Consider the following 26,456-nt stretch of genomic DNA (forward strand, 5'->3'; position numbering starts at 1 on the left):
GATCTTGTGGCCGACGGAGGCAGGGTTTGAACCCGGGTCCCCCGGGCTTTCACACTGCGCTTTTCCCATTCTGACACGCTGTGCCTGACGCAGCACCTGCCTCTCTGTGGTGTGTGGTCTGGCGGTTTTCCACTGGGGGGGCTGCGCGTGAGGCACGCTCGGGAAATGCCCCATGCTGGGGATGTGGTGAGCACGAGAGACACGACACCTTTTCCTTTCCGTCCTTGCAGGCCGGCAGAGGTGCGGTGCCACCCCCGCAAGAACACAACGTGGTGTGGCTCCCACAGCCCCGAAGGACAGTGCCCTTTCCATGGAGGGCATGTGGGGCTCAGTGGCTGGCCTCCTCCCGGCCTCCCCATGACCACACTCCATTCCTCCAGGCCTTCTCTCCTGGTTCACTGTCTCTGGGAGGCTTTCCCTGCGAGGTTCTAGCTTTTCCCGTCCCTCCGCTCTCTCTCTGCTCTCTGCTCTTCCTCCTTGCCTTACTCCGCGTGTCAGCCTCTGACCTGGTGTGTCGTGATTTGCTTATTACTGGGCTCCCCTCCTGCACTGTGAGCTCCGAGAAGGCAGGAGTTTGGTCATTGTGTGTGTTTGTATTCCTGGTGTCTAGAAGGTCTCCCAGCGGAGGAGCGCTAGGTGAGCGCCCGTGGGCCGAGTGATAGAGGCCGACTGAGGAGGGCGTGCTCCGTCTGTCCCGGTGGAGGGCGCTAGATGTGCAGTGGGGTTCTTGGTGGGAGAAGAGGATTCATGAGAGTCTCAGTCCCGCTTCCTCCAGAATGGTCTCCCTGGCCGTCTAGTCCACTGTGAGCTCTGTCGCTCTCTCTTCTTTACCAGGACTTGCCAGGTCCTTACTGTCTCCGTCCAGTGCTAGGGACTGAGTATCTAATTCTCTGCATTGCTCTCTCTCTCTCTCTCTCTCTGTCTCTGCACGTGTGTGTGTGTGTGTGTGTGTGTGTTGTGTGTGTGTGTCGGTGGGGGGTGTCTCTACGCTGGAATCGTTAGCTTTTCTGGGGCACACGTGTGATCGCATGTATCTTTCTTGCCCATGTTCATGGCACCTAGTGCAGGGCTCCATAGGAAGTGGGCAGCGGAACATATTTGGTTGAACTAACAAAGGAATGACTGACGAGAGAGTGAGTGCTAAGAGCCATTTGAATACGACAGAGCTGGAGGTGCCGTCTGGAGGCTCTTCTCTTTGGACAGTTTCTGAGTGGCCTCTGTCCTTTGTCCTCTCCTTAGGAGACCAACAAGAAGACAGTCCATGCAAAATATTGTAGCAGGTTTGTCCATGCTCCCTGGAAGGACGGGAGCTTGGTCCATGTGAACATTACCAAAGAGAAGTGCAGGTGGTACAGTGAGAGAATCCACATAGCCCTGGCCCGGATCCGAAGGAGGTTGGTGTTATTTGCAGGAAGATACAAGTGGTCTCCTCGCTCTGGAAATTCTCATCTGCTTGATCTTTTTTCCTCCCTTTTATTTTTAGTTGACACAAAATGATTGTACCTATTTATGTGATACAGAGTGATATTTAGGTGTGTGTATACAATGTACAAAGATAAATCAGGGTAACTCACGCGTCCATCACCTCAAACATACATCATTTCTGTGTGTTGTGAACATTCAAAATTCTCTCATTTAGCTTTTTAAAAAAATACACACTAAATCGTAGCTGACCATATTGACCCTCCAGAGCTGCAGAATACCAGAGCTTGATCCTCCTGTCTAGCTAAACTTTGGTATTCGCTAACCAACCTCACTATCCTCTCTCTCTACCTTTCCCAGCCTCTAATACAGTTCTACTCACTACCTCCATACGCTCAGATACTTTTAGCTCCCATATGAATGAGAACGTGTGGCATTTATCTTTCTGTGCCTGACTTAATTTGCTTAACATAGTGTCCTGTAGGCTCATCCGTGCTGCTGCACATGACAGAATTTTATTCTTCGGTATGGTTTAGTAGTACTCCATGGTGTATATACACCAGTAAAAGCTCAACTGAGGGAAAGTGCCAACAAACATTGTTAAGTCAAGGTTGCCATCTGATGGTTTGCTGATAGCCTTGTTCAAAAAAAAACGGGGTTGTTTGGATTCAGATCCCAGCTGCCTTGATGCCAGTGCAGTTTATCGAAAACAGCAAGCCAACGCGTAGCGATCACACTGGTCACACATTGCTGTAGGAGGCTGAGGAATGCTTCTGTTTCATACTCACATTCTTTTCTAGGCCACACGTGTATTGCCCACTGTGTTATACCTTTCCTCTGTACTCTTTAGCTGCCTCTCACAGATTTTGATATATTGTATTTCATTTTCAATCACCAGAATATTTTCTAATTTTCTCCATCATTTCTTCTTTGACTAAAGGGTTATTTAGAAATGTATTGTTTAGGCTGGGTGCAGTGACTCACACCTGTAATCCCAGCACTTTGGAAGGCCGAGGGGGCTGGATCAGGAGGTTAGGAGTTCGAGACCAGCCTGGCCAACATAGTGAAACCCTGGCTCTACTAAAAATACAAAAATTAGCTGGGCATGGTGGTGGGCACCTGTAATCCCAGCTACTTGGGAGGCTGAGGCAGGAGAATTGCTTGAACCCAGGAGGCGGAGCTTGCAGATCACACTACTGCACTCTGGCCCGGGTGACAGTGCGAGTCTCTGTCACAAAAAATAAAATAAATAAAATAAAAAGAAGTGTGTTGTTTGCTTTCCAAATATTTGTGGATTTTCCTGATAGCTTTTGTTACTGATTTCTGTTTTAATTTCACTGTGAACAGAGAAATAGTGTGTGATTCAATTCTTATAAATTTATTGGGACCTGTTTTGTAGTACAGATTTTGGAAAAAAACATGATTTTGTTGGGTGGAGTATACTACAGGCATCAATTAGCTCAAGTTGGCTGATAGTATCATTCAAGTCTTTCATATTATTACTGATTTTCTCTAGTTGTTCCATAAATTACTGAGAAAAGAGTGTTGAAATCTCCAACTATAGTCTTCAATTTTCATTTCAGTTCTTTTTTTTCTCCATGTATTTTGAGACTCTATTAATAGTTGCATGTACATTTAAGATTGTTATGTTCTCTTGATGAACCAATTGCTTTGTAATTAGGAAATGCCCCTTTTATATCTCTGGTAATAGTCCTTGTTCTGAAATTTACTTTGATAGCAGTTTAGCCACCCTACATTTTTTTAAATTTTTTTTTCTATCATCTTTACTTGTCTGCATCCTATATTTAAATGGATTTCTTACAGACACAAGACATATAATTATATATGAGCATTGTTTTATTAATCCAACCTAACAATCTTTGCCTTTTAATTGGAGTGTTAAGATCATTTACGTTTAATGTGATTATCGATTTGATACGATTTAAATCAAAGATTTTGCTATTTGTTTTCTGTTCTCTTTTTACTCATTTTTTGCCTTCTTTTGTTTGAATATTTTTTATTGTTACATTTTATCTCCACTATTGTCTTATTAGCTCTACCTCTTTGTTCTGTTTTGATGTGTGTATGTGACTATTTAGGATTTACAATATGCATCTTAGCAGTCACCCTACAAATAATATTATATCCCTTCATGTATATTATAGGAATCTTACAACTTTCACTCCCACTTCCGTCCTTTCTATTATTGTACACTTTAGTTCTACACATGCATTACACTATACATTCTAAACAGTCAATTGTCTTGTAACTAGTTTAAAAACTAGGATAGATGTATTTTTATATTTAACCACATATGTGATATTTCTGTTGCTTTTTACTCCTTTGTATGGATCCACATTTCCGTTTGACATCATTTTTTTTCCACCTGAAGAAGTTTCATTCATATTTCTGGTAGTGCAGGTCTATTGGTGATGAATGAGCTGTTTCAGTCTGAAAAACTCTTTAATTTATTTTTGAATGATGTGTTTGCTAAGCATAGAACTCTGGTTTTACAGTTCTATCTTTCAGTACTTTGAAAATCCTTCTCCACCGTCTCCTGGCTGGCATGATTTACAAGAAGGCTCCTGTCATATTTTTGTTTGTTCCTCCACACATAATGTCTTTGATGCTTTAAAAATTTTTCTATTTATCGCTAGATTTTATCAATTTTATTTTGATATGCCTGGGTGTAGTTTTATTTTTCTTCTTCTTGGGTTATTTGAGCTTCTTGGATCTGTAGGTGCATTGTTTCAATAAAAATTAAAACATTTTGGTCATATTTTTTCAAGTATTTTTTCTGCCTCTCCCTCTCTTCTCCTTCTTCTACTTTGATTACACATATGTTAGACTCCTTGATATTGTTCCATGGGCCACTAATTCTCTCTGATGAAAGTGCTTTTGTTTTTTTTCTCTCTGAGTTGAACTTTGAATTGTTTCCTTTGCTTTGTCTTTTATTCCCTAATCTTTTCTTCTCCTAATGTCTAATTTACTATTAATACCATGCAGTATATTTTAAATTTCATATATTGTATCTCTCTACAAGTTTTATTTGGGTCTATTTAAATATCTTCCATTTCTCTCCTCATTCTGTTTATACTCTACCTTTTTGACCATATGGATTATATTTGTAATAGTTGTGTAACATCCTTTTCGGCTAATTCTATCATCTGTATCATTTTGGGATCTGTTTCTGTTGATCAATTTTTCCTCTGGTTATGGATCATATTTTCTTGCGTCTTTGTATACCTGGTAATTTTTTATTGGATACCAGACATTTTAACTTTACATTGTCAGGTACTAGATTTCACTGTATTTTTATATATGTTTTTGATGCAGTTAAGTTACTTTAAACGAATTTGATCTTTCTAGGAGTTGCTTTTCAATTATGTTAGAATAGATCCAGGGTAGCTTTTAGTCCAGGGCTAATTTGATCCTACTACTAAGGCAATACTCTTTCAAGAACGCTGCTTGGTGGCCCATGTATTAAGGAGGTTTTCCCACTCTGGCTGGTAGACAAACTGCCCCTAGCCGTGTGTGAGCTCTGAGTGGTTGATCCGCCTACTCCTCTGGTGAGTTCTTCTTTGGCTTCAGTAGTTTCTTCACATGCATGCCTTGATCATTACTTAGCCAAAATTTCGAGGACACCCTTCTGCAGATCTCTGGAGCATGTTCTCTCTCCCTTTCTCCTGTGCAGTGATGTCCTTTCAATATTTTGCCATTCAAATTTTAGTTTCTTAGCCTTTGCTGAACTCTGAACTCAATTCAAATATTTTTTCCATACTCTTTCCTTACCTCCACCCCACAGGCTTTGCCTGTGGCTATGAATTTCATGTATTTACATCCTGTGATGGGAACCTGATCATGGACCGCAGAAGCAGTCCTTCTCATACAGCCACCTGGGCCTTGGTTATTACAGAGCTCTGGGGCTGCTTGATGCTGTGCATAAGTTTCACTGAAGCTTCAGGAATGTGCTGGCTTTACTAGCTTGACTGCAGTCAGCCAGATTAGAAGAACAAATAGTCTGAAGTCATAGCTGAGGTCCTCAAAATATCAGATGACTAGAAGTAATGTATTTTTGACTTTGGCACCCACATTGGATTTATTTTTCTGTCACATTGATTTTCTTAGTTTTGTTTTACTTGGCTTGATGGTGGGTAGTGCATCCTACAGCCCAAATGTAGGATTTTCTACAGAAAAACCTCGAAGCGAATGATCCACTCACAGAAGATTGGGTATAAACAACACAGCGCAGTTCTGTCCTCTGCAGATGCATCGTTAAGTTCTTGGAAAGATTCTCTTGTTGCCTGCAGGCTCTCACCATTCACTTTCAACCTACTTCCTGCCTAGGATTAAATGGCTGCAGGATGGGAGTCAAAGCCTCTTTGGAAAATTGCGTAATGATTGCATCTACATTCTCATTGACACGTCTCACTCGATGAAGGGCAAACTGGACTTGGTGAAGGACAAGATCGTTCAGTTCATACAGGTTAGATGGAACTGTCAGTTCATGCATGTGGGGTTTTGTGTGTCATAAATGGGTCTCCACGAAGTATCGTCTGTGATGGTTATGAGCAGTGGAGAGGGGCTTGTTGCACTAAAAAATTCCTAAGAAAGCCAAATTCAGAGAAATACTCCCTTTTACTAGTTAAAGAAACACCAGTTCTCCTTTGTAAATAGACCCTTTCTCTGGTGGATTCTTTCTGTCACACATGAGTTGCTTAAGGGAGTTGCTGTGTTCATTGTTTCAGATTTTCTCTGTCCTGAAATCTGTGGTATACACACACTTCCATTGTCTTCTAGATACTCCTCATCTTAGCACTTTTAATTGCAAATGTTTATTAAGGATGCTGTGTACCCCGGTGCATGGGAGGGGTGCAGGCTGGTGTTTAGAAGCTTCCAGTTCTTATTCTGCCTGTGCTGCCTCTGAGCTGTGTGAACTGAAACAGGTTGCCCAAGTGCCCTAACTCCTAGTGTCCATACCTGTCAAATGGCATCACAGTACTGCTGTCAGTTCGTAGTACTGATGTTAAGTATTAACCACAGAAATAATAGCCGGGAGTGTTTGAGAAATACAAAATGCGCTTTTTAATTTAACAAAGCTCTATAGGAGAAATATGAACAAGTGAATAAAGTTGTAACTGAATAATGGCTTTACCTAAAAGATAATGACTGAAATGATGATGATGTTTTAGATTTGTTTTCTTCAAGCATATTGTATTTGGTGTGCTTATTTGGTATATCCTTAATGTTAGTATTAAAATCAATATTTAATGTCACATTAGAGATATAAACTTTTACATATATGTGACATATAATATATATTCATATAATCATATATACATTTGTAAAGGTCTTCACACACAAACTGGATAAATTTTATTCAAACACCCTTTATACTAGATAAGATATTCTCTATTGAATATAATTTTTTGCTTCTTAAACTGAAAATAGAGATCATTGTGATTAAAATATACCAAACTGTGATCCACCCTAACCCTTTTTTACATGTGAGTGGTTTTATGGTTAAGTAATCGTTGTCTCTTGTAGGAACAGCTGAAATATAAAAGTAAGTTTAATTTTGTGAAGTTTGATGGTCAGGCGGTTGCTTGGCGGGAACAACTTGCTGAAGTCAATGAAGATAATTTGGAACAGGCTCAGTCCTGGATTAGAGACATGAAGGTAAGTTGGAGACTAGGCTGGGAGAAGCAGCATAGGAGTCTCTCACCTGTGCACTGAGTTCATTCACATGACAGACGTTCCCGAGAGGTGTTTTGCACTCGCGGGATGGACGTGGCTTACCATGTAGACTTTTGTTTTGCTTGCAGTGGTCACATTATAATCCAACCTCATTTGTCAATATAAGGTTTATATGAGCCGCCTCTTCTTATCTATTCACAGTTCTCTATTTCCAGCTCTGCCCTTGGCTCAGGTTGAAACCCCCTTATGAAAACACGTTTCAAAACAGACTTTTTTTTAATACTCAGACATTCAGATTTTTTTCTTCTGAAATTTCATTATTGTTGCAAAAGATGTATTGCAGCCATTCTTATCAGTGGGCTTTGTTCAAAAGTAAGGAGCATGTGGAAATATACGGTACAATCTGAGGGTTTAGGACTGAATGCAAGAAGAGAGCTAGGGCAGGAGAATATAGTAAGAAGGTGAAATCATTTCCTCAGAAGTGACTGCCCTTGGCATTTACACAGACTATTGGGAAGGATTTTCCTTGCCCTAAATTTTCTTATCTTGAACTTACCTTAATTTTATATAGCATATAGCATTACAGCATTCCAAATATTTGAGATATACTACAATTGAGACCAAGAGTTGTTTTTAAAAAGTCAAATATAGGAGGTGGACATAGTGGTGCACACCTGTAGTCCCAGCTCCTTGGGAGGCTGAGGTAGGAGGATCTTTTGAGGTTAGCAATTTGAGACCAGCCTGGGCAACATAGCAAGGCTCTGTATCTTTTTTTAAAAAGGTGAGTATGTATCACAAACATCTTTAAAATAATTTAGTGCCTGAGTTTCGAGTCTTAGATTTGACAGAAAGTCACAAGTAGACATTGGCAGATCACTGAGATGCACTGGGGCTCCCTTGTGATTTGTTTTTAAAAATGGGAGGAGAAAATCTGTTCTATAAGAAGAATAATGCCTGTAAGATTTTAATTTAACTGGCCACCTTATCCTGGGAAATAGTGTTGAATTCATCCCCAGCTCGTTACATTTCCAGGGTTAACCAGTGAAGTTACTTGTGACGTATGTTCTGTCCTTTTTTTTTTTTTTTTCTTGTTCTATGCTTTTATGACAGAATAATAGGATATACCTTGTTAACTCAGAGCCTACTAGTTTAGGGTTTATGATAACAAGGTATTATCTGTATAATCTCATTGGATAAAAACATCATTGGGTTCTGCTTTATATAAAATCACTAATGAATAGAGTCAGCCATCTATTCAGATTTTAGCCATTTGGCTAAAAACACATATTCCTATAAAGCATAATTCTGGTCTCCTTACAAATTTTCACTGATGCTCCCTTGCTGGCTTGTTGAATGTCGAAAATTCATTTTCAAAAGGACCAAGGAGAAAGAAAATGTGGCATATATACACAACAGAATACTACACAGCTTAAAAAAGAAGGAAATCCTGTTATTTGCAACCACATGAATGAACCTGGAGGACATTATATTAAGTAAAATAAACCAGGCAGAGAAAGAAAAAATACCACATGATCTCACTTATATGTAGAATCTAAAACTGTCAAACTTGTAGAAGCAGAGAGTAGAATGGTGGTTACCAGAGACTGGGAGCAGAGTGCCGGCTGGGGATGGGGAGATGTTGGTCAAAGGTATGTAGTTTCAGGTAGACAGGAGGAATAAGTTCTGGAGTACAGCATGGTAACTATAGTTAATAACAGTGTATTGTATACTTGAAAATTGTCAAGAGAGTAGATTTTAAATGTTCTCACAACTCAAAAAAATGTCAGGTGATAGATACGTTAATTGGCTTGATTTACTCATTCCACAGTGTATACATGTATCAAAACATTACATTGTATACTGTAAATATATACAATTTTGTCAATTAAAAGTAAATTAATTTTTAAAAAATGATAATAAAGAAAGCCAAATTCTATTATTCTTTCGGCTGGTTTGGTCCAGTAATCAACCTGGTAGCACTCAGGGTGGTCTGAGCCTGCTTTGTGCTGGTGTCATGCAACAGTAGGTCCCCAAACAAGCACAGCCATTCCTAAGGCCAGGGGAGCGCAAGCTGTGGCGGCGCCTGCCCAGTAGTTGAGGGGCAGGATGGGAGGAGCAGGTGCAAAACAGGTGCCATCCTCAGACCTTGTTTCCCTGGGGTCTCTCTGTCTGGGTCTTCCCCAGCTTTGCCACCATCTTTTCAGCAGTAGGGTTTTCAACAAAAGACCATTGAGAATGGGCTCGGAGGGAAGAGTTGTTCTGTTTACCATCTGGAATACATTTCTGCTGCCCAAATCCTGTAAGAGGGTTTTATTTTGCTTTTAACATTTAAATTTGCAATAATTTTAGACTACAGAAAAGTTGCAAAAGTAGTGCGGAGCTTTCACACTTACCCTTCACCTAACTTTCTTCAATGTTCACCTCTAACATAGCCATGGTATAATTATCAAACTGAGACATTCACAGGACACTATGAGCTAAATTACAGACTTTATTCAGCTTGCATCAGTTTTCCACAATGTTCCTTTAATGTTCCAAGATCCAGCCAAGGATCTCACATGACATTTAGTTGCAATGCCTCCTTAGTCTCTTCCAATCTGTGACAGTTCCTCAGTCTCTCCTTGTCTTTCGTGACCTTGACACTTTTGAAGAGTACTATTCAGATTCTTCTGTAGAATGTCCTACAGTTTGATTTTGCCTGATGTTTTCTCATTATTAGATTGGGTTATGGATTTGGGGGAGGCGATACTCTTCCCAGTGGATCACCTGAAAGCGCGCATGATGCCGATATGCTCTATGACCAGCAATGTTTACTTTGATCATTTGGTTAAGGTGACATCTGCCAGGTTTCTCCCGAAAAGTTACGTTTTTTTTCCCTTTGTAAATAATAAAAGTTTTGGAGGAGATGCTCTGAGGCTCTGCAAGTATCGTTTGTTCCTTAAGTTTTTGCCCACAATTTTAGCACTCAATGGTGGATCATCCTTACAACAATTATTACTGAGCTGAGGTGATTTTATATTTCCTCTATTCGTTTTACATTTCTATATGGGAATTATTCTATAAGGAAAAGATTTCCCTTTCCCTCTTTTACTTATTCATTTATATATTTATTTCAATGTGGACTCATGGAAATTTATTTTATTCTTGGAGTTATAATCTAATACTATCATTACTTATTTTGTTACTAAAATTTTGTTACTTTGGCCATTGGGAATTCTTTTATGCTGCCTCTAAATATTTAAATATGCATCCACCATTTTTCTCCCTTTAGCATTTCTTGACTTTCTGTCACTATAGGATGTTTTATGATAATCTTATATTTTCCCAGCCCCAGCCCTGAAATCTACCACTACTCCAAGGAACCTTGGTTTCTCTTATTACAGAATGGTATTTAGAAACCAAGATCTGGACACCCGGGGGTGGTTACTGCTACTGGATTGTATCACTGCTTTTAGGCCCTCTCAGTGGACAGAGATAGAAATATGTAGACATAGAAAATATCTATATAATATATAGATATATATGATCATATCTATTAAATATATATTTTTATATCTACTCCATGTATCCACAAACATCTATGTTTATTTATCTGTATATCACTCTGTATTTATATTAAATAAGCAAACAAATCATGCATTCATACTGATACCTCTAATTCCAATACAGAGCCCAGGGTTCATTTGTAATGAACCTATTTGCATCTTCTTCAACCAGAAGAAACCTGATTCTCATTACCTATAACGTATTTACTTATATTTTCAACCCTACTGTACGTATAGGTTCAGTATTGCTAGTTCATACTGTACAAGAAACAAATTTATCAGCTATAGTGTTTGTATACAGTTTTTTTTTCTGCTTTAACTTTACAGTATCTGTTCAAAAAACTGTCTTCCAGAGCTATGAAGTCAGGTAACTTTCTTACCCAATCTCTTTAGCGTGCTTATGTCACTCATTAGCGACCCAGTTAGACTCATTGGCTCAGTTAGTCTGCATTTCACCTTGGTTTCCTCCACATCCTAGTTGAATCTTATTTTAATTTGCATACAGTAAAAAAGCCTACACTCTTTTTGGTGATAGTTCATGGGTTTTGATAAATGCATGGAGTCATGTATCTCTACCGCAGTACCAAAGGGAACCGTTCAGTCACTCCCAAAATGCCCGCATATGCCCCTTTGTCACCAACTCCCCCTCCCTCCTGGCAACCACTGCCCTGTTTCTCTGTCTTTATGGCTTTTCCTTTTCCAGAATGTCATATAAACAAAATCATACCATAGAACTTTTGGGTTCTAGCTTCTTTCACTTAATACACTTGACCCATGCCTATAATCCCAGCACTTTGGGAGGCTGAGGCAGGCGGATCACCAGGTCAGGAGATCAAGACCATCGTGGCTAACATGGTGAAATCCTGTCTCTACTAAAATTACAAATAAAAATTAGCCAGGCGTGTTGGCGGGCGCCTGTAGTCCCAGCTACTCGGGAGGCTGACGCAGGAGAATGGCGTGAATCCAGGAGGCGGAGCTTGCAGTGAGCCGAGATTGCACCACTGCACTCCAGCCTGGGCAACAGCACGAGACTCCATCTCAAAAAAAAAAAAAGAAAAAAAAAACAAGATTGAGTTTCTGGATATAAGAACTTTATCAGTTCTTATAAGTTCATCCAACTTATTTCATGAATCAAGACTTTATTCCCTTTTATTGATAAGTAGTGTTTTTATTAACGAGTAGTGCTTTATTGATGAGTATGGATGTAAAACTGTTTGTCTACCCATTCCTTGTTGAAGATTGTGTTGTTTCCTGTTTGGGGTTTTATACATAAAGCTGTGGTAAATATTTGCCTACAGGTTTTTGTGTGAAAAGGTGTCGAGAACTGTGAAGAGTCTGAAATTTTACCTTACTTGCAAACTAATGTGGCTGCTGGCAGAACACCAAGGCCTTTGGGTCAGAGACAAATGACTTTATTACCCACAGCAAAAGCAGTAGCCAGAGCAGCAGCATTTTCTTGCACCTGCTCCCTGAGCCCCAATTCCCGCAGGGTGAAAACAATGAGGACCAGGCGACACTTGCCCATACATTACGTTGTGTTAAAGGAGGGGGCCCTGGACTTAAGAAAACCAAATCTTCTATAATGGACTGTGAGCATGCCGACCCTTCACCCCAGAGTTGGGTGTTATCTTTATACCAGACAATAAGCATGCCTACTCTTTGCTTTGAAGAGAGACAGAATTTCTGTTTTCCAAGGCCGTTCCCTATATCTACATCTTGAAAAGATAAACCAGAGCAGACAGCACGTCTGTTGCAAGATATGTAGAAATACATGGGACCCATGGGAAATGGTTTCCAACAATAAGTTTTCACTTCATTTGAATATAAATAAATATCTAGAAGTGAGATTGCTGGCCAGTATGCTAAGCGTTATGTTTAACTTTATAAGGAGCTGCCAAACTGTTTCCCACGGTGGCTGTACCGTTCTGCGTTCCCATCAGCGATATATGAGAGTTACAGTCACTTTACATCCTCTCCAGCTTTTGATGTTGTCAGGTTGTTTTATTTTAGACATTCTAATATGGCTGAAAGATGTCTCGTAGTATCCTATTGTAGTTTTAATTGCATTTACTTAACACTCATCTTTTCTTGCTTATTAGCCATCTGTAGGTATGTCTTCTTTGGTGAAGTATCTGTTCAGATATTTTGCCCATTTTTTAATTAGGTTGTTTGTTTTCTTAAGATTGAGTTTCCTCGGGCCAGGTGCAGTGGCTCACGCCTGTAATCCCAGCACTGTGGGAGGCCGAGGCAGGCGGATCATGAGGTCAGGAGATCGAGACCATCCTGGCCAACATGGTGAAACCCTCTGTCTCTATTAAAAATACAAAAAAATTAGCTGGGTGTGCTGGTGGGTGCCTGTAGTCCCAGCTACTTGGGAGGCTGAGGCAGGAGAATGGCGTGAACCCAGGAGGCGGAGCTTGCAGGGAGCTGAGATCACGCCACTGCACTCCATGCACTCCAGCCTGGGCGACAGAACGAGACTTCATGTCAGAAAAAAACAAAAAACAAAAAAAAAACATTGAGTTTCTGGATATAAGAACTTTATCAGACTTACAATTTGCAACTATTTTCTCCCAATCTATGGCTTTTCATTCCCTTAATAGAGTTTTTCACTGTGCATAAGTTTTTAATTTTCATTAAGTCCAAGTTGCCAAGTTTTCTTTACGGATTGTGCTTTTAGTCCCATAGCTAAACATATGGCTAAATCCAAGTCATGCAGATTTTCTCCTGTTTTCGTCCTCAAATGTAATGGTTTTACATTCTGTATTTAAGAATAGAGTACATTTTGAGTTCGTTTTTTTATAAGGTGTGAGGCAGGATTCAGCACCGTTTGTCTAAGTTGTCTCTCCCTCTGGAATTACCATTGCTTCTTGTCAAAAATCATTTGACTATATCTGTGTGGGTCTATTTTTGTTTCATTGGACTATTAAGAGGTGTCTGTACTTCTACCAACATCACGCTGTCTTTATTATTGCGACTTTATGCTGAGTTTTGAAATCAGCTAACCTGAATCCTCTAGCTTTGTATTTCCCTTCGATTTTTTTTGGCTGTTATATAGTTCCTTTGACCTGGCTTGTAAATTTCTGAATCAGTTGTTGAAATCTACAAAACAGTACACTAGAATTTTGATTGAGATTGCCTTAAGTCCATAGATCAGATTCAAGAGAATTGATATCTAACACTGTGTACCTCTAAATTTATTTGGGTCTTTTTTGTTACTATTGTAAATAGTACTTTTTTTTTTTCTTTTTCTTTTTCTCTTTTTTTTTTTTTTTTTTTTTTTTTTTTTTTTTTTTTTGAGACAGAGTCTCACTCTATCACCCAGGCTGGAGTGCAGTGGTGCAATCTCGGCTCACTGCAAGCTCCGCCTCCCGGGTTCACACCATCCTCCTGCCTCAGCCTCCCAAGTAGCTGGGACTACAGGTGCCCGCCACCTTGCCCCGCTAATTTTTTGTATTTTTAATAGAGATGGGGTTTCACCGTGTTAGCCAGGATGGTCTCGATCTCCTGACCCCATGATCCGCCTGCCTCGGTCTCCCAAAGTGCTGGGATTACAGGCGAGAGCCGCTGCACCCGGCCGTAAATAGTACTTTTTAAATTATAAATTTTAATTCTTTATTACAATTGATTTTTGTATACTGACCTTATTTCTTTTGACCTTGCTAATCTTACTTACCTGTTCTAGGAACTTTGTTGTAGATTACTTGAGATTTCCAGTGACGTTATATATGAACAGAGATGATTTTATTTTTTCCTATCCAACCCATATAGTGTTTATTTCTTTCTCTTGCCTTAATGCGCTGGCTAGGACTTTCAGTATGATGTTTAACAGGAGTGGTGAGAGAGAACGTACTTGCCTTGTCCTGATCTTAGAGGGGAAATATTAAATCTTTCACTATTAAATAACTTTTCTAGCTGTGAGGTTTTTTTGTTTTGTTTTGTTTCGGTTTTTTTTTTTTTTTTTGGTTTCTTTTTGTGTTTTTTGGTAGATGTGATTTATCTTGTTAACCAATTTCCCTTCTGTTCTTGTTTTTTTGAGGATTGTTACCGTAAACAAATATTGGACTTTGTGAACTGTGTTTTCTGCATCTATTGAGCTTTTAATTTTGATAAAGCCAAGTTTCCCAGTTGGACTTGGCAGATCTGTTGTCTGTTAATATGTTAATACGGTGAACTACATTGATTTGTTTTTGAATATTAAATTGGCTTTGCATTCTGGGATTATCTCCACTTGATCATGATGTATTATAGATTGAATATATTCTGCATTAAATTTGCTAACCTATCTTGTTGAGGATTGTTTTGTCTACGTTCATGAGGAATATTGGTCTGTAGATTCTTTTCTTAGAAATTTTTGTCTAATTTTAGGATCAGGAAATGCTGGCCTCATACTACGGGTTAGAAAATATTCCATCTTCTTTTTTTCTAAAAGAGATTGTACAGAATTGATATGATTTTTCCTTAACAGTTTGGTAGAATTTACCAGTGAAACCATCTGGGCCTCTTTTTTTGTTAGAAGTTTTAAACTATGAATTCAATTTCTTTAACAGATACAGGACTATTCAGATGATCTGTCCCTCTGTGAGTTAGTTTTGGTCGTTTGTTTCTTAGAAGGAAGCAGTCCGTTTCTTCCATGGGGTTGAATTTATGGGTGTAGAATTGTTCACAGCATTCCCTTATCATTTCCTTGATGTTTGTGAGATCTGTGGTGATGTTTGATATTGGTAATTTTTGTCTACTGCCTTTTTTTCTTGGCTAGTTTGAAGAGCTTTTTTTATTTTTCTCTCAATTTTGTTAATTTTTTCGAGAAACCAACTTTTTGTTTCTTTGATTTTCTAATTTTTAACAAATGTTTTAAATTGTATTGATTCCTGCTATCTTTATTATTTTTCTCCTCCTACTTGCTTTGTTTTTTTAATTAAATCTCCATTTCTTAGATCTAAGAATTTAATGGTATAAATACCACCCCCAGCTACTGCTTTAGCTATACATTTTATACATTTTACATTTTATAACTATTTTTGCTCCAAAAAATTACAATACTTAGTATATACTTAAACAGGTACAAGAGCCGTATGCTGAAATTATAAAATTCTGATGAAAGAAATCAAAGATCTAAATACTCGGAGAGACATACTGTATTCATGGAATAGGCGAATTAACACAATGAAGATGCCAATTACATTTTATAACTATTTTTGTTCAGTCCAAGATGTCAGTTCTAAAGACTCTGCCTAACCTTACTTAGGTCCTGAAGATGTTTTCCCCATGTCCCTTTTTCTGGAAGTTTTATAATTTTGTTTGATGGTTAAGTCTATGATCTGTTTTGAATTAACGTTTGTATAAGGTGTGAGATCTAGGTTGAGGTTTATTTATTTATTTTTTTGCAGTGGAGTCTCACTCCTGTCGCCCAGGCTGGAGTGCAGTGGCATGATGTCGGCTCACTGCAACCTCCGCCTCCCAGGTTCAAGCGATTCTCCTGCCTCAGCCTCCAGTGTAGCTGGGACTACAGACATGTGCCACCATGCCAGGCTGATTTTTGTATTTTTAGCAGAGACGGGGTTTTGCCATGTGGGCCAAGATGTTCTCAATTTCCTGACCTTGTGATCTGCCCGCCTTGGCCTCCCAAAGTGCTAGGATTACAGGCATGAGCCACCACGCCCGGCCAGTTTATTTATTTTTTGCCTATGAATGTGCAATTTCTGTGATGCCATTTATTGAAAAGGCTGTTCCTCCTCTATTGAATTGTTTTTGCTCATTTGCCAAGAATCAATTGAATATGTCTGCAGGTCTTTGAATGGGTTCCCTGTTCTGTTCTATTGTTATATGTGTTAATGTCTCCTTTAGGACCACACTTTCTTGACAGCTATAGCTGTATAGTGAGTTTTAAGATCAAGAACAACTACTCCTACTTTACGTTTCTTTTTTAGAGTTGTTTTGGCTATTCTTGGGCCTTTATTTTCAATATAAAAATTGAAAACAAACTTCTTTATGCTTATTGAAAACCTTGCTGACATTTGGATAGAAATTGCATTAAATCTATAGATCCAATTAGGAAGAATTGGCATCTTTATGGTGTTAATTCATCTATTCCATGAATACAGTATGTCTCTCCGAGTATTTAGATCTTTCATTTATTTCATCAGAATTTTATAATTTCAGCATACAGCTCTTGTACCTGTTTAAGTATATACTAAGTATTGTACTTTTTTGGAGCAATTATAAGTGGTATTGCACTTTTTATTTTGGTTTTCACTTATTTGTTGTCAGTGTGTAGAAACGCAGTTGTTTTGTGTGTGTGGACTTTGCATCTTTTGACCTTAGAGTAGGCTTACTTACTATTTTCCTTTTTGTTTTTTGTCTATGGTTAGCCCTCCATATCTGCAAGTTCTGTATCTGTGGATTCAACCAACTATGGGTTGAAAATATTTGGCAAAAATAAGCCGGGCGCGGTGGCTCAAGCCTGTAATCCCAGCACTTTGGGAGGCCGAGACGGGCGGATTACGAGGTCAGGAGATCGAGACCATCCTAGCTAACACGGTGAAACCCCATCTCTACTAAAAATACGAAAAAAGACTAGCCGGGCGAGGTGGCGGGCGCCTGTAGTCCCAGCTACTTGGGAGGCTGAGGCAGGAGAATGGCATGAACCCGGGAGGCGGAGCTTGCAGTGAGCCGAGATCGCGCCACCGCACTCCAGCCTAGGCGACAGAGCAAGACTCCGTCTCAAAAAAAAAGGAAAAAAAAAAAAAGAAAAAAAAGAGAAAATATTTGGCAAAAATAAATGGTAAAAATCGTAACAATAAAACAATTTAAAAAACACAAAACCTAAAAGATACAATATAACAACTACTTATATAGCATTTACGTTTTGTTAGCTAACATAGGTAATCTGGAGATGATTTAAAGTATATATGAGGATTGTGTAGGTTATGTGCGAATACTCTGCCGTTTTATATGAGACTTGTGCATCCTCAGATTTTGGTGTCCATGGGGTTGGGGGTGGACCCTGGAACCAATCCCCCACAGATACTAAGGGACAACTGTAATCCTCAGGATTTTCTGTGTAGATAATTGGGTAGTCTGCAAATAGACAGTAGTATTTGTTTTTGTTTTTGTTTTTTCCAACCTCTATAACTTATTCCTTTGCCTTATTGCAGCAGATAGAACTTCCAGTACTACATTGAATAGGTATGTTGAGAGCAGACATACTTGCCTTTTTCCCAATCATAAAGGGCAAGAATTCAGTCTTCTCCCATTAAATATGATATTAGCTGCAAGCTTTTCATACATGCTCTTTATGAGATTGAGAAAGTTTCATTCTATTCCTAATGTACTGAATTTTTATACTGAATGAAGGTTGCATTTGCCAAATCCTTTTCTGTGCAAATTAATATGCTCATATGATTTTTTTCCCCCAATTCTGAACCAACTCTGACTACATAGAATCCCACTTGGTCAGTATGTATTATTCATTTTACATGTTGTTGGATTAAATTTGCTAATATTTGTTGAGAACTTTTGTGTCTAGGTTCACGAGCGATGTTGGTCTGTAGGCTTTTCGTGTGTGTGCTGTGTTTGTCTGCTTTGCGTATCAGTGTAATACCGGCCTCCTAGAGTGAGCTGGGAAGTATTCCTTCCCCTTCTATTTTCTGGAGTGCATTGTGTAAAACTTGTGTTAATTCTCCTTTGAATGTTTGATAAAATTCTCCAGTGCGGCCAGGCATGGTGGCTCACGCCTGTAATCCCAGCACTTTGGGAGGCCAAGGCAGGCAGGATCACCTGAAGTCAGGAGTTCAAGACCAACCAGGCCAACATGGCAAAATCCCATCCCTACTAAACATACAAAAACTAGCCGGGCATAGTGACAGGTGCCTGTAATCCCAGCTTCTCGGGAGGCTGGGGCAGAAGAATTGCTTGAACCCAGAAGCAGGCACTGCAGTGAGCCGAGATGGCACCACTGCACTCCAGCCTGGGTGACAGAGCGAAACTCTGTCTCAAACAATCAGTCAATCAATCAATCAATCGGCCGGGCGCGGTGGCTCAAGCCTGTAATCCCAGCACTTTGGGAGGCCGAGACGGGCAGATCACGAGGTCAGGAGATCGAGACCATCCTGGTTAACATGGTGAAACCCCGTCTCTACTAAAAAAAAATACAAAAAACTAGCCGGGCGAGGTGGCGGCGCCTGTAGTCCCAGCTACTCGGGAGGCTGAGGCAGGAGAATGGCGTGAACCCAGGAGGCGGAGCTTGCAGTGAGCTGAGATCGCGCCACTGCACTCCAGCCTGGGTGACAGAGCGAGACTCCGTCTCAAAAAAAAAAAAAAAAAAAAAAAAAAAAAAAAATCAATCAATCAATTCTCTACTGCAACGATATGGACCCAGGTATTTCTTTTCAGGGGCTTTTTAATTATGAATTCAATTTCTTTAATAGGCATGGAACTATTCAGGTTGTTGGTTTCATCTTGAGGTTTGGTAGTTTGTGTTTTTTGAAAAAGTGTTCAATTTTTTCTAAACTGTTGAATTTATGAGCATAAAGTTTTTCATAATATTCCCTTATTGTTCTGTCAGTGACTGCAAGAGATGTTGTAATAGGCCCTGTTTTATACTTGATGTTGGTAATATGTGTCTTTTCTCTTTATCTTGCAAATCTTGCTAGAAGTTTGTCAATTTTATTGATTCTTTTTAACAATCAGCCTTTTGTTTTATCAATTTTCTCTATTGTTTTGCTATTTGAATTTTATTAATTTATGTTCTGTATTATTTACTTCTTTCTGCCTGCTTTGAGTTTATTTTGCTCTTGAGTTTATTTTTCTAGGTTCTTGAGGTAGGAACATAAATTATAGTTTTGGGATATTATTATGTTATTGTAAGTAAGCTTTTAGTACCATAAATTTTCCTGCCAGAACTGTGTTGGTACATTGCACAGATTTTAAGCAAAACAACTTAATTTTCATTCAGTACTATTTAATTTTTAATTTTCTTTGTGATTTCACTTTTGGACCATGAATTATTCAAAGCATATTTTAAAATTTCAAAATGTTTGTGGAAATTTTCATGTTGTCTTTCTGTTATTGATTTCTATTTTGATCCCACTATAGTCAAAGGACGTACTCTATATGATTTTACATCTTTTAAATTCATTAAATGTTGTTCTGTGACTCAAGAGATGGTCTATTTATGCAAATGTCCAATGTTTGAAAAGAATGTGCAGTCTTTTGTTGGGTGAAGTATTCTAGAAATCTCAATTAGATCTGGTTAGTTGATGGTATTGGTCAATTCCTCTCCATCCTTGCTGATTGGTTAGTTGTTCTGTCAATCATTAAGAGTGGGGTATTGGGTAACACTTAGTCTCCACCCAAATTCTACCTTGTTGAGTTCTGTGGGTCATGTGTCTGCTGCCTCAGCCTCCAGGGCCTTGCAGGAACTCAGCCCTTCAGTGTTCCTACCCCAAGCTCAGGTCTTGCCATGGGTCACTCTGGCAGCAGTCCAGTCTACCAGGAACTATGTGGCACAAACATCACCTTTGCTGAAGACAGGCACCACCACTGGGTGTATTGTGGTGATCATTGGTGCAGTGGTGGATGTCCATTTTGATGAGGGACTTCCATCTATTCTAAATGCCCAGCAAGTACAAGGCAGGGAGACCAGGCTGGTTTTCATGGTGGCCCAGCATTTGGGTGAGAGCACAGTAAGGATTATGCTATGGATGGTACAGAAGGCTTGTTTAGAGACCAGAAAGTCCTGGACTCTGGTGCACCAATCAAAAGTCCTGTTGGTCCTGAGACTTTGAGCAGAATCATGAACATCATCGGAGAGCCTATTGATGAAAGAGGTCCCATCAAAATCAAACAGTTTGCTCCCATTTATGCTGAGGCTCCTGAGTTCATGGAAATGAGTGTTGAGCAAGAAATTCTGGTGACTAGTATCAAAGTTGTGGATCTACTAGCTCTCTAGCCAAGAGTGGCAAAATTGGGCTTTTTAGTGGTGTTGGAGTTGACAAGATCGTACCCGTCATGGAATTAATCAACAATGTTGCCGAAGCCCATGGTGTTAACTCTGGGTTTGCTGGTGTTTTTGAGAGGACCTGTGAGGGCAATGACTTATATTATGAAATGATGGAGTCTGGTGTTGTCAACTTAGATGTTACCTCCAAGATGGTGCTGATGTGTGGTCAAATGAATGAACCACCTGCTACTCATGCCTAGGTAGCTCTGACTGGACTGACTGTGGCTGAATACTTCAGAGACCAAGAAGCTCAAGATGTACTGCTGTTTATTGATAATGTCTTTCACTTCATCGAGGCTGGCTCAAGGGTGTCTGCCTTATTGGGCAGAATCCCTTCTGCTGTGGGCTGTCAGCCTAACCTGGCCACTGACATGGTGGGTGTGATGTGGGGAAAGGATTGCCACTACCAAGAGGATCTATCACTTCTATACAGGCTGTGTACCTGCTGATGACTCGACTGCCCCTGCCCTTGCCTTTCTTTGCTCATTGGGATGCCACCACTGTGCTGCCCCATGCTGTCACTGAGCTGGGCATCTATCTACATGTGTATCCTCTGGACTCCATCTCTCACATCGTGGATCCCAACATTGTGGGCAATGAGCATTATAATGTTGCCCATGGGGTGCAAAACATTCCGCATGGCTACAAATCCCTCCAGACATTATTGTCATACTGGGTATGGATTAACTTTCTGAGGAAGACAAGTTGACTGTGTCTTGAATGTGGAAAATACAACATTTCTTGTCTCAGCCATTCCAGGTTGCTGAGGTCATCACAGGTCATATGGGGAAGTCAGTACTCCTGAAGGAGACCATTAAAGGATTCCAGCAGATTTTGGTAGGTGAACATGACCATGTCTCAGAACGGGAACAGGCCTTCAGTGATGGAACCCATTGAAGAAGCTTTGGCGAAAGCTGATCCGCTGGCTGAAGAGCACTTATTGTGAGGGGTCTTTTTGGCAAACTAAGCACTCGTGTGCTGTGCTGTCCCTCTCCTTCCCCTAATCCAGACAACTTCAGGTTTCTGTGTAAGCCACAGGAGAACCTTGATTGAAAACATGTTCTATCTGAAGACTATTTAAGGTTTCCAATAAAATGTACACCCCTCAGAACAAAAAGAATGGTGTATTGAAGACCCCAACGTAAGACTCTACCGATTCTATTACAGCTCCATTATAAAGCAGATAAAAATAGATTTCTCTGTTTTTCTTTTCATCTCCACCAAATTTTGCTTCATGTATTTCGTAGCTCTGTTGTTTGAGGTATACATATTTAGGGTTGTTGTCTTCTTGGTGGATTGAGAATTTTATCATCATAATGCCCCTTTTTGTCCTTAGTAAATTTTCTTTCTGTTAAAGTCTACTTTATGTAATATTAATATAGTTATTTCTGCTTTTTAAAAATAAATGTTTGCGTAATAATGTTTTGTCCATCCTTTTACCTTTAACCTGTCTGTGTTGTTATGCCTGAAGTGAGTTTCCTGTAGACAGCATAAATCGGGTCATGCTTTTGTTTACTCTTCAATCTCTGTCATGTAATTGGTATATGTAGGTCATTTGTATGTAAAGTAATTATTCGTATTTAAGGATTAAGTGTCTCATTTTATTTATTATTTTTGTATGTTTCCTCTGTTTCTCATTTTTCTCTTTTGTCTTGCCTTCCTATGGGTTATTTGAGCATATTTTGGTGTTCCATTTTGATTTATTTATACTGTTTTTGAGTGTATTGCTTTGTATAATTTTCTTAATAGTTCTATATATTTCCTTATACATATATGTAACTTATCACAGCCCATTGTGACATAATTTATCACAGCCTATAGTGATATATCGCAGCCTATCGTGATGCAGCCTATCACAGCCCACCACAATATAACCCATCGCAGCCTATCGCGATATAACCCATCACAGCCTATCGTGACATAACCCCTCACAGCCTACCATGATATAACGTATCACAGCCTATCGCGGCATAACTCATCACAGCCTATTGTGATATAACGTATCATAGCCCATCATAACTCACCACAGCCTATCGTGACATAACTCATCACAGCCTATTGTGATATAACGCATCATAGCCTATCATGATATAACTCACCACAGCCTATCGTGATATAACATCACAGCCTATTGGTGGTTTGCTACTTCAACTTAAGTGTACCAACCTTACTTCTATTTAGGTCCCTTTACACTCACCATTTAAAATATATAATTGAAGTATTTCCTTTGCATGCATTATATGCTGTCTTAGATGGTGCTAAACTTTTGCTTCAATCATAAAACATAACTAAAGAAATCCATGGTGTTAAGGATTATCTATTATGCTTACTTTTCTATTTCTTCATTCCATTGTTCTTTTTTCTGAAAGTCCAGACTTTCTTCTTTTCTTGTTCTCTTTCTATGTGGAAAGCTTTCATGAACCTTTCTTTAAGGGTAGGTCTCCCAGTAATAAATTCGCCTAGTTTTCCTTCTCCTTCAACCCTGGAGGATATTTTTACCAGATAGATGATTCATGGCTGGTGGTTATTTTCTTTCAGCACTTGGAAACTGTGGTGCCCCTTCCTCTGGTCTCTATAGTTTCAGATGAGAAACTGCTTGCATTTGAATTGGTGCTCTTTTATAGGTAATGTGTTATTTCTCTTCAGCTATTTTAGGATTTTTCTTTGTTTTTAGTTTCAGAAATTTAAATACAATGTGTCTTGGTGTGGCTTTCTTTGGTTTTATCCTGTTTGGGATTTGCTTAGCTTCTTAAATTGTAGTTTCTGTATCTTTAACCAAACTTTTTTTTTTTTTTTGAGATGGAGTCTCACTGTCACCCAGGCTGGAGTGCAGGGACGTGATCTCGGCTCACTGCAAGTTCTGCCTCCCGGGTTTACGCCATTCTCCTGCCTCAGCCTCCCGAGTAGCTGGGACCACAGGCGCCCGCCACCACGCCCAGCTAATTTTTTGTATTTTTAGTAGAGATGGGGTTTCACCGTGTTAGCCAGGATAGTCTCGATCTCCTGACCTCATGATCTGCCCGCCTTGGCCTCCCAAAGTGCTGGGATTACAGGTGTGAGCCACCACGCCCGGCCAAAATTTGTTTTTTTTTTTTTCAGTCATTACTTATTAAATGCTTTTTAAGCCCCACACTCTTTCCCCTCTTTTTTCTGAAGCTCTACTGGTATGAATGTTATTAGCTCTTCCTCATTGTTCCAGGGATTTCTGAGGCTCTGTTGGTATTGGCATCAGTGGGTTGCTTTTCTCATTCAAATGTGATATTTCTGGTTCTTGGTGTAATGAGTGATTTTTAAATTATATCTTAGACTACTTGGTTATTACGTTAGAAGAGTTTATTTCCATTTATGTCTGTTTATTCGGCACAATCACTGTGTTTGCGTGTAGCATGTTTTCTCTGGGTCACTTCTGTGGGCTTTCGTTGCAGTGACAGTCTCGTCCCTGAGCCGTCTTGTGCTGCTGAGGCTCCCCTCAATTCCTGTTTGGTGCTGTCTGCAGGGGTGGAAGGCATGTCCCTGGGCTGCCTGCAATTGCTGGCTGACCTTCTGGGATGGGGAGCAGATCACAGACTAAAAATACAGGAAAAATAAGCCCTTCGCCTAGTAAGTACTCAGTAGATGTTGTTTTATGATTAACGTTACTACCATCATTTTCCTGACCTCTCTCTTCCTATGGCCTTTACAATTATGGAATTACTTGCCGAATCCTGAACAAGGAGTCTGGAGCGTGCACCATCCTTTCTGTGGTTTCCCGCCTATCCTACTCGTCCTTTAAGAGTCTTCCCTGCCATCTCCCCCAGAAGATGTGTTTAGCAACTCACCCAGCTAGAGTAAAACACATCCTACACTGGGCATGAACTTTTACAGCTTTTGGCACAGTGTTAGGTCATCATTTTCTAGGCATCCAACACCATCCTGTGAACCCCCTGCAAGGCACAGGATTTGGTCTGGTTTTGTAAGTTATGTCCCAGATCTATCAAAATGCCTGGCACGTGGTACTTGTATCTATTGAAATGAAAGGGAGTAAAGCCGATGAAGGAGCCTTAGGTGAGAGCAGCTGGATGGGTCAGGGCATGGGGTTCCCCATCATGGCTGAGAAAGTCTTAATGGAGAGTGCCCATGGTATACGGTGAGGCTTGAGATGCCTTGGGTGGGGTGGGGGCTGGGTGTGTGCTGGATCTTTGTCATTCCCTAGGCTGTCAGTCTCTGCTCCCTTCTTATCCTGATTCCTGGGGTGGGGGCAGAGTCTGTTCACCTATGGAAGTTGAAGGGTCTGGCCTCGCTTTAGCTAGGGTGTGGGTCATGTGACCCAGGCACCATCAGTCAGAATAACCTCCTCGGCTTTGACTTGAGAGATTGTGACTCCAGATGGCGGGTCCAGCAGAGAGAACCTTGGCAGTGGTGGCAGATGCAGACCGATGCAGCTCCTGGGGTGGCAGTGGCTGTGAGCTCTGGTCCCTCTCTTGTCGATACTCCCAGTGCCAACGAGGAAAGCCACAGCGTCCAGCGCTCTGCAGTGGGACTGCAGCGGGGCCCCCACCAGGCAGCCCTGCAGCAGGATTGGGGGCCTCGTTCCTGGTGAGAGGTCCCAACCCAGGTTATCCCATCCATTGGTGATGCTGTGAGCCGTCCCGATGTCCTTTATCATAAATTCCTTCCTGCTCGAATCAACCACAGTTGGTTTTCTTGCTTACAACTGAAGCTGGAGTGATACAACGAAACTGAGATGCGGGGGAGGTTGAAGGAGGCTTTTGGACAGTTGTATCTCTACTGATGGTCCCTTGGTAAGGATCATTTTTGCATATTAAGGAGAGTACATTCCAGTAAATTAATATTTATCTAAAAATCCATTCCTTTCTACATTGATGAAGTGTTTAAGAGATTTTCTAATTTTTAAGTGTTTACTGTGATTTGAGAGATTGCTAAAAATTTATCCTTAATTTCTCTTGACACACAGTGTGTATATTTTTATCTATACTTTTTTATACATGAAGAGTTGTGGGCCAGGCGTGGCAGTTCACACTTATAATCCCAGCACTTTAGGAGGCCAAGGCAGGCAGATCACTTGAGGTCAGGAGTTGGACATGGTGAAACCTCATCTCTGCCCAAAAAAAAAAAAAAAAAATTAGCTGGGTGTGGTGGTGCACACCTATAGTCCCAGCTACTCAGGAGGCTGAGGCAGGAGAGTTGCTTGAACCCAGGAGGTGGAGGTTGCAGTGAGCCGAGATGGCCCCACTGCATTCCAGCCTGGGCAACAGAGCTCTGAGACTCTGTCTCAAAAAAAAAAAAAAAAAGGGTTGTAGGTGGTGTTATGATTGATGTTATATGTAGGAGAAACAATGAACCATAACGTATTCCTTTTCATTGATTCTGATTTTGACTGTTATATGATGGTATAACGGATATATGTCAGGTTATTCCCATCATATGTAAAGCAGAACATTTAAAGTGCCTCATTCAATACCATGCATTCATATAAGACCTAATAACAGGTGGGTTCATGCACTTGAAAGTAGGTATACATTTCACCAGAACTTGTCAAGTAATGTTAGATATGTCCACATGTACATTGTTAGATTGCTAATGATAACACGCTCACATTTACCAAATATTGGGTATCCTGAATAAATCCTGGTTTGAAACCGATACGATGCCACAGTGTATTTAGGCTGCATGTTTAAGCTCTGTTGACAGACGAGTGAGCAGTAACTGAGTTACCATCTCATGTAGAAACACAAAAAAATAAAATTGCCTTAAGAACTCTGTCGTCCAGACAGGAAATCCATAGTCCT

General features: G+C 40.1%; 1 protein-coding gene and 1 pseudogene across 1 annotated transcript in view; both read left to right on the forward strand.

Annotated features, from left to right (window-relative positions):
• VWA3B (von Willebrand factor A domain containing 3B) overlaps window positions 1-26,456 on the forward strand; it is a 233,261-nt gene that overhangs the window by 106,495 nt on the left and 100,310 nt on the right. Inside the window, exons 10-12 of the mRNA XM_008008091.3 lie at window positions 1,240-1,394; window positions 5,770-5,908; window positions 6,970-7,101. Coding sequence (XP_008006282.3) covers window positions 1,240-1,394; window positions 5,770-5,908; window positions 6,970-7,101 — 426 coding nt within the window. The remainder of the gene's footprint in view (window positions 1-1,239; window positions 1,395-5,769; window positions 5,909-6,969; window positions 7,102-26,456) is intronic.
• Window positions 8,756-25,246, forward strand: LOC103241363 (ATP synthase subunit beta, mitochondrial-like; annotated as a pseudogene).

Source organism: Chlorocebus sabaeus, chromosome 14 (genome assembly GCF_047675955.1).
Source record: "Chlorocebus sabaeus isolate Y175 chromosome 14, mChlSab1.0.hap1, whole genome shotgun sequence".
Lineage (NCBI taxonomy): Eukaryota > Metazoa > Chordata > Mammalia > Primates > Cercopithecidae > Chlorocebus > Chlorocebus sabaeus.